Source organism: Salvelinus sp. IW2-2015, unplaced genomic scaffold, assembly GCF_002910315.2.
Source record: "Salvelinus sp. IW2-2015 unplaced genomic scaffold, ASM291031v2 Un_scaffold1108, whole genome shotgun sequence".
In the NCBI taxonomy this organism is placed as follows: Eukaryota; Metazoa; Chordata; class Actinopteri; order Salmoniformes; family Salmonidae; genus Salvelinus; species Salvelinus sp. IW2-2015.
The window spans coordinates 93,826-102,513 of NW_019942729.1; the positions used below are offsets into that span (position 1 = coordinate 93,826).

At 45.8% G+C, this 8,688-nt stretch overlaps 1 protein-coding gene across 1 annotated transcript in view; it reads right to left on the reverse strand.

Annotated features, from left to right (window-relative positions):
• Nucleotides 1-8,688, reverse strand: part of LOC112069733 (rho GTPase-activating protein 29) — a 99,100-nt gene that overhangs the window by 24,799 nt on the left and 65,613 nt on the right. The window contains exons 12-16 of the mRNA XM_070438677.1: nucleotides 8,149-8,190; nucleotides 5,646-5,880; nucleotides 4,381-4,509; nucleotides 2,905-3,003; nucleotides 1,020-1,183 (exon numbers count right to left, since the gene is read on the reverse strand). Of these exons, the coding sequence (XP_070294778.1) occupies nucleotides 1,020-1,183; nucleotides 2,905-3,003; nucleotides 4,381-4,509; nucleotides 5,646-5,880; nucleotides 8,149-8,190 (669 nt within the window). The remainder of the gene's footprint in view (nucleotides 1-1,019; nucleotides 1,184-2,904; nucleotides 3,004-4,380; nucleotides 4,510-5,645; nucleotides 5,881-8,148; nucleotides 8,191-8,688) is intronic.

Consider the following 8,688-nt stretch of genomic DNA (forward strand, 5'->3'; position numbering starts at 1 on the left):
GGCGGTCTGTGTTCTATAGACTCTTTCCTATTGGGACAACTATAGAACAATGCTTCTTAACCTGTTTTAATTATTAACCGTACCCCAATCACATTTACCTACCGTACCCCCAATCACATTTACCTACCGTACCCCCAATCACATTTACCTACCGTACCCCAATCACATTTACCTGCCGTACCCCCAATCACATTTACCTGCCGTACCCCCAATCACATTTTACCTACCGTACCCCCGAATCACAATTTACCCTGCCGTACCCCCAATCACCATTTTACCTGACGTAACCCCCAACCACATTTTACGCTACCGTACCCCATCACATTTTGCTCTACTGAAGTACCCTAATGTGCCACCTGAATTATGGCCTATGTTCTGGTGAGTCTTTCCATTCCCCTGTGGGATAGGCCAGGTACTCATCCCTCCCATCCCACTCGTGGACTCACGAGAGTACTTCATCCCCCCCCTGTGAATTGGCGCGTTCTCCATCCCCACTGATTAGGCAGTATTCATCCCTGCTCGCCGATAAGACAGGTACTTCCATCCCCACCTCGTCGGACTCAGGCCAGGTACTCCATCCCCCCTGTCGCTTGGCCCAGCGCCTATCTCCTCCCACTCCGTGATTCGGCCCATCGTCACTCCCATCCCCCCACTGTGATTAGGCCAGGTACTTCCATCCCCCCTGTGATTTAGGCCAGGTACTTCCATCCCCCCTGTGGATTTAGGCCAGGTACTTCCATCCCCCTGTATTTAGGCCAGGTAACTTCATCCCCCCTGATTAGCCAGGTACTTCATCCCCCCCTGTGATTGGCAGGTACTTCCATCCCCCTCTGTGATTAGGCGCAGGTTACTTCCATCCCCCCTGTGATTAGGCAGGTACTCTCCCCCTGTGTTCAGCCAGTACTTCCATCCCCCCCTGTGATTAGGCCAGGTACTTCCATCCCCCCCTGTGATTAGGCCAGGTACTTCCATCGGTATAATACCCCAGATTGAGAACCAGTGTTGGACAGAGCACTCACCTCCTCACACTCAGCCCCATGGAAGACCACCAGACTATCACACTCTCTGCACTTGGACAGGGCCCTCAGCTTCCTCAGCTTGTGAGTCTGGGCTGCCTTGGACATCTGGATGTCATGGAATGGCCCTGGGGAACTGGCTGTCTCTGTCACCATCTCATCCAGACCTGGGGAGGCAAAACATAGAGAGAGACACACACACCCCTTCAAATGAGTGGATTTGACTATTTCTGCCACACCCGTTGCTGACAGGTGTATAAAATCGAGCACTCAGCCATGCAATCTCCATAGACAAACATTGTCAGTAAAATGGCCTTACTAAAGAGCTGAGTGACTTTCAACGTGGCACCGTCATAGGATGTCACCTTTACAAGAAGTCAGTTTGTCAAATGTCTTCCCTGCTAGGGCTGCCTCGATCAACTGTAAATGCTGTTATTGTGAAGTGGAAACGTCTAGGAGCAACAACGGCTCAGCCGCTTAGTGGTAGACCACACAAGCTCACAGAACGGGGCCGCCGAGTGCTGAAGCGCGTAGCGAGTAAAAATCGTCTGTCCTCAGTTGCAACATTCACTACCGACTCCCAAACTGCCTCTGGAAGCAATATCAGCACAATAACTGTTCGTCGGGAGCTTCATGAAATGGGTTTCCATGGCCGAGCAGCCGCACACAAGCCTTAGATCACCATGCGCAACGCCAAGCGTCAGCTGGAGTGGTGTAAAACTCGACCGCCTTAGTTCCAGTGAAGGGAAATCTTAACGCTACAGCATACAATGACATTCTAGATGATTCTGTGGATGATTCTGTGCTTCCAACTGACAATGCCCCCGTGCAATAATGGTCTGGGGCTGTTTTCATGGTTCGGGCTCGGCCCCTTAGTTCCAGTGAAGGGAAATCTTAACGCTACAGCATACAATGACATTCTAGATGATTCTGTGCTTCCAACTTTGAGGCAACAGTTTGGAGAAGGCCCTTTCCTGTTTCATCATGACAATGCCCCCGTGCACAAAGCGAGGTCTATACAGAAATGGTTTGTCGAGATCGGTGTGTGGAAGAACTTGACTGGCCTGCACAGAGACCTGGACCTCAACTCCATCAAACTCGAATTGGAACACCGACTGCAAGCCAGGCCTAATCGCCCAACATCAGTGCCCAACCTCACTAATATTCTTGTGGTTGAATGGAAGCAGGTCCCCGCAAAAATGTTCCAACATCTAGTGGAAAGCCTTCCCAGAAGAGTGGAGGCTGTTATAGCAGTAAAAGGGGGGACCAACTCCATATTAATACCCATGATTTTGGAATGAGATGTTTGACGAGCAGGTGTCCACATACTTTTGGTCATGTGTATTTTCTGCTGTTATTCCGAAACCTTGTTTTGCTCAGTCAGTGTACCTATAATGATACTTTTCTTGGGTGCTTACATTTATATTTTTACATATACCAACACCCCCTGGGACTGGGGGTCACAGCCAGAGTCAGCCATTATCAATGGCAACCCTAGAGCTATTAGGGTTAAGTGCCTAGCTCAAGGGCACATAGACAGTGTCCTTCACCTTGTCGGCTTTGGGATTCTAAATAGCAATATTCAGGTTAGTGGCCGAATGCTCTAGCTGCCAGGCTACTTTTTTTATTGCCGCTGAAGAGATTACCTCTCCACTAGACTGTTATTACACATTCTGAACTGTTACAATATACTCTTAGGACATTTCAAGTATGGCCAACAGTTTTACTACACACACACACACACGCACACACACACACACACACACACACACTTTCTCTGAACTCAAATTCAAAATCCCAAAACTTTATTGACATGAAAAGTGTGACAACATACTTTTCCAAAGCAAACATTTGGCGCCATATCAAATGAATAAACTATCTGACTCACCGTTGTCTGACGACGAGGGTGGCTCTCTCTCATCCAGGTCATCAGCTGACGACATGGTCCCCGTGGACGGGCTTCTGCGTAATCTCCTGTTGAAGTCACCTGAGCAGGAGGCAGTGAACACACAAAAGATCCTCATAGTATCTTGTCAATAGTACTGTCTAACTACTCACTACTACTGTCGCCTGTCTGAGGCCTGGTCTAGAAATAGTGCTCGATCCTTGGTTTGGGAGGTTATCTCAGAGTGTCTGCTCCTTTCTAGCCATAGCTTCAGGCCTTGATTGTTATGAACTGAGTAACTGACAGAGTCCACTTATTATAAGACATGGTTGAGATTGTGGGGCGTGGCACCCCTTGGGCCCACCAATGGCAAGTGGTCAGGAGACCAGCAAGGGATCACTCACAAGACGTTCTGGGCAATTCATACCTCCATTCACTGATCAATCCCTCTGCTTGATTCCCTTATTGTTCTGATAATGGCCTGGACAAGAGACCCATCTCAATGACAGGGCACATTTCTCCAGACATTGGGGCTCTTTGGGAATAAAGGAATGAATTGACTGGCTAGATTGCAATCACTCATTCCAATCATTCTAGATTTGTATGAGTTAAAAGGTTCTAACGAGTCAGATTGATTAATCCAATTAAGTTAATTGTAACTTGTTAATTAAAACATCTCACTCAGGAACTGTTGTTGTGTATGATAACAACATGAGAGTAACGGTAACACTATAAGTCATTTAAAGGAAAACTATCATAACACTTAATTAAAACCAAACAACAGAAATCAGCATGTTACATAATCCACAGAATACAACACATGGTTGAACACCGACCAGAATAACACAAAACTCCAGAAAATGTCACTGTTAAACCTGCCTGTAGTTCAAATGTCCTTCAAGGGTATTATAGACACACCATCAGGACTCAGGCATCCGTCCGTCCGTCCGTCCGTCCGTCCGTCCGTCCGTCCGTCTGTCTGTCTGTGTCACGTCTAGGAGGGTGGCTGCTGTCTGTCTGTCTGTGTCACGTCTAGGAGGGTGGCTGCTATCCTGCTGTCTGTCCATCTGTCTGTCTGTGTTACGTCTAGGAGGGTGGCTGCTATCCTGCTGTCTGTCTGTGTCATGTCTAGGAGGATGCTACCTGCCCCAGGTATGCTTTGTGGAGGAGGAATAATGGTCTGGGGCTGTTTTCATGGTTCGGGCTTGGCCCCTTAATTCCAGTGAAGGGAAATCTTAACGCTACAGCATACAATGACATTCTAGATGATTCTGTGCTTCCAACTTTGTGGCAACAGTTTGGAGAAGGCCCTTTCCTGTTTCATCATGACAACGCCCCCGTGCACAAAGCGAGGTCCATACGGAAATTATTTGTAGAGATCTGTGTGGAAGAACTTGACTAGCCTGCACAGGCTAGTGTAGTGTAGGTTGTGTGGAGATAGGGCCCTGGGCTAGGAAGGGTGGGAAGACAAGGCCTTACCTGGGCTGGCGGTGGGGGAGTCCATGGATCGGGACTCACTGCTGCCTCCGGTGCTCTCTGAGTCACTGCACATCCCCCCGCCCTGACTACCCGTTCCCCAGGCTCGGAACGGGCCCTGGAACCTCAGAGCTGGAACAAGTGTTATTGTCAGAGGTCACATGTATAAGTATTGATCTAATCCAATAGTAGAATACTGAACTTGGATTTGTTTGAGTTTTTTTTTATGCATGTTTCTTTTATATTTAAATCAAAACATTAGAGAAAATGTATAGACTAGTAATTCATTTTATTCAAATTCTGTCATAGAAATTCAGTAACCAACCAAAGTAACCATAGACTGGACTAGATAGCTAATTGTTTCCTAGATAGCATAATGAGTGGGTCATGTGGGAAAGAGGGGCACATTCATTTAGTATCAAGTGGTTCAAATTGAAACACTTGAGAATCACAAAAGAACAATATCATTCCAAAGACCTCTCAAAAGACTCGTTACAGAGTCAGAGAGTTTCTAAACCCAGAGGCACAATATCGCAAAACCTCTGGGAATGTTTGGGAAACAGATCAAACAGACTAGGCCAGGTTTTGGGGTTTGGAAAATCAATAAGAGAAGTGAAAAATTCTTCCTTAGGTTGTTCATTTTCTCAAAATCTACAACTTAGATATACGAGCCAATGTCTTAAGTAGTTGAACATGTTATTACTCCAACCTCGGGGAAAAGTGACAAATTGACAAGTTTTAATTTTTGTCAACAACAAAAAAAACTTTATATCAGAAGGAGCTGATGTGAAAGAGATGGGATGAGTGTGAGGGTGTGTCTGTTTCCCTGAATGACAGACAGTGTGAGGGTGTGTCTGTTTCCCTGAATGACAGTGTGAGGGTGTGTCTGTTTCCCTGAATGACAGACAGTCATATGAGGACAGGGATGAATCTCAAAGCACTGGATCAATCTGGATGCTTCCACACACACACACAACGCAGCCTTTTCGCCTCTACGAAAACAAAGTTATCAGGCCCTGAGAAGCGAGCATTTGTCAGATCAACAGATACCATCTAGAGCTGTTAGGCCAGAACAAAACCCATCTGCATGCATAAGAAAAGTAGAATGCCATGTTGCCAAGGAGATAATTAGCTGTAGTCTACTGTGATCTAAACGGATTGCTGAGGTTTTCCCTTTTAACCTGAATTACAGAATCAACCGTCATCAGAATACCTCTATGTATTTCTCTGTAAACGACCAGGCCACCCTCGTCACAAAACTAGGCTACCTTGGATGTCGGTGCTGCTGTTGGCGGGCCGTGTGTGGACCGGGCTGTCCACCTCGTCGGTCCCCAGGAAGTCTCCAGAGGTGGCGGACATCTGAGACAGGTTATCGTGGGAACTGTGGGTACTGCAGTGGGTGCTGCTCAACGACCGCTTGGCGAGAGGCAACCTGGAAGGAGGGAGAGATAGGGAAGAGTTAACCTGACGTCTCACATCATAGGCTCTAAACATAGAGGATATCTAGTGTCTGGCGAGGGTACTGTAATCAATCAACATGAGCTCACATGGATGGATCCATAACATTTACATACATGATTGCCCAATTCCAAAGCTGAAAGAGCAAATTGATTAATCCCATTAACATCAATACAAAGCTGAAATGAACAGCCCAATCAACATGTCCATTCGCAATCATGTGGAAATTGATAATGGCCTACTAATAATCAACGGATGTAATACTAATCAATGGGCCCTGCTATAAGGACGCGCATATGGGCCGTCTGCAGGATATAGGTCTATATTTAACCTCTGCTTCCCCCTCCCTGTTTCTGATCAGGGGGAAGGATTGTAAGATAAACCAACCAAGAACAAAGCATCTCTGTCATCCACTGACTTTGTCACTAGTACACTATGACATCAGAGTCTATGACGACCACTCATGAAAGGAAGGGATGAAATAGGTGGAGTTAAGAACAGCCATCTTGGGCCTATTTTATATCTGTAGCATCAGCAAAAGAGCTTCACAGCTTTGATTTGAGTTTCAGTCAGAAGAAATGGGCTAAACAGAAATATAAAACCAAGAGTTCCTCTCTCTCTCTCTCTCTCTCTCTCTCTCTCTCTCTCTCTCTCTCTCTCTGGTATGCGTGCGTCGTGCGTCGTCGTCTCGTCGCGTGCTGCCTGCTCGTCTCTCTCTCTCTCTCTCTCGTCTCTTCTCTCTCTCTCTCCTCTCTCTCTCTCTCTCTTCTCTCTCTCTCTCTCTTCCTCTCTATTATATATATATATATATATATATATATATTATAATATATTAACCTATAAAAACAGCATATATATTTAGTCACGTCATTTCTCTTCTTGGTCTCAGTTTTTATACCTCACCCATAAACCTAAGTGTGTGTTACGCAGAAGTTTTATTGAATAATTAGTGCTTTACAGGTCCTCATAGTCTCGTATAAAAAATCTCACCCTATCTTTTCTTGTCGCAGCGAGATGTCATCAATCAATAAAGCTCATCCATAGTTTGTATATCTATGGAGCTTTAAAGCTCCGCCCTCCTTAAACATGTTATTCCGTGTATGTCGTTCACACTCGTAATATTAGAGTCTCTAAGTTCAAGAAAGTTATAAATACAAGCAATAGAATTTAATGCGTGTCTTGAATCCTGTTACATAGTCATTCCCGCGGAGGTAGTTATGGATAGCCCACTCAATTCGAAACATGCACAATCTACCACCTTCCCTCCTCACACAATAAAATAGTTTATTTAAGGTGTTGTTTGCTCCCTCTCCACGATCTATCACGTCTGTTTGTCTTATTCTAGTACCGAGACGGTATAATCAAAGACAAGCGTATCCGACACAGTCTGTTGCACTCGGTGCACACCCTGGGGTCTGTTCTCGCCAGCGTTTATTGTTCAGAAAAACCAAAGCCCTGCCCGTACATCGACGAAAATATTCCAAATAAAAAGTACCTCACGTAATGTACGTAATGGACGGCCAAGCATAGGAGAACTCCTTGAGCGAAGGTGCTCAGGAATGTAGTTTGATTGATTTTTTATATATTCAACAGTCATACGATGGTGTGGTTAAGTTGCTTTCTTCATCAAAACCAAGAGTGTACTTTGCGATAGATTCCAGGCATGAGACAAAACAATCATTCTTGGCAACACCCCGTGCTGCAAGCCCTTAGGACCCTAATCCAGTCATCAGTATAAAAGTGCCTGGGCAGGAAGTACAGAAGACAGACACAAAAGTCGCGCTGAGACCATTTTGTACGCCTTAGACCACCCTACTCAGAAATAGTACTGGCATGGACTAGCACCACCATGTTCAGCGGAAAGTACGGGGACCCATTGGAATCTAGGAAAAACCTTGATACAAAATCTTTTGAGACGGACACCTGACCATCAGGTTTTGGGGACAACAATAGAACACTGCTCTGCTCTCTGCTTAGCACTTTAAATATTAAGCAACTCAAGAAAGTTAATACTATAGCGCCTGAATATCTAATACCTAATTCTCATCAAATATCTACGCTCATCTGACATTTCTCACTCTGGGCGCAACATATTGGCCTATACTGTATCTCCCTCCACATGACCGCTCTCTCATGTCCCTGAGAGTGAAAAGCGCGATCACTTGTAAGAGAGCAACAGACGCAATCCTTTCGTTCTAGATGACTTGGGTATGCGAGGATCTCCCTCTTCCGTTTGTTAGATGGGAAGCAAAGACGAGGGAGACATGGTCGCCACCAACAGACATTCTACATAATCAAAACACTGTACTAAACATCTGTCAGACAGGCCTTGCAGTGGTCTCTGGCCTCATCTGCCTATGAAACAAGGCAGGGAGGGGGGGGGGAGGGGGGGACATGTCACAACTACAATCCACTGATCAAATGGTAACATCTTCAGTATGTGAATTTTATTTATTTATTTCACCTTTATTTAACCAGGTAGGCAAGTTGAGAACACGTTCTCATTTACAATTGCGACCTGACCAAGATAAAGAATGTGGATTCTAATTTAGCAGTTTAGGGTTAGTTGCTAAGAAGTTATTAACTGTTATTTGATTGTGTATCTGAGTGAAGACTAGGCCTCAGTGATTAGTTTTGGGCCTCATAGGTAAGATTTGAGCCTCAGCGACAAGCTATAGGCCTCCGTGAGTAACTAAGGCCTCATGGGCTACACTATGGGTTTCAGGGAGGATGTATGGGCCTCACAGTCGAGCTATGTGCCTCACGGACGAGCTATGGGCCTCACGGACGAGCTATGGGCCTCACGGACGAGCTATGGGCCTCACGGACGAGCTATGGGCCTCACGGACGAGC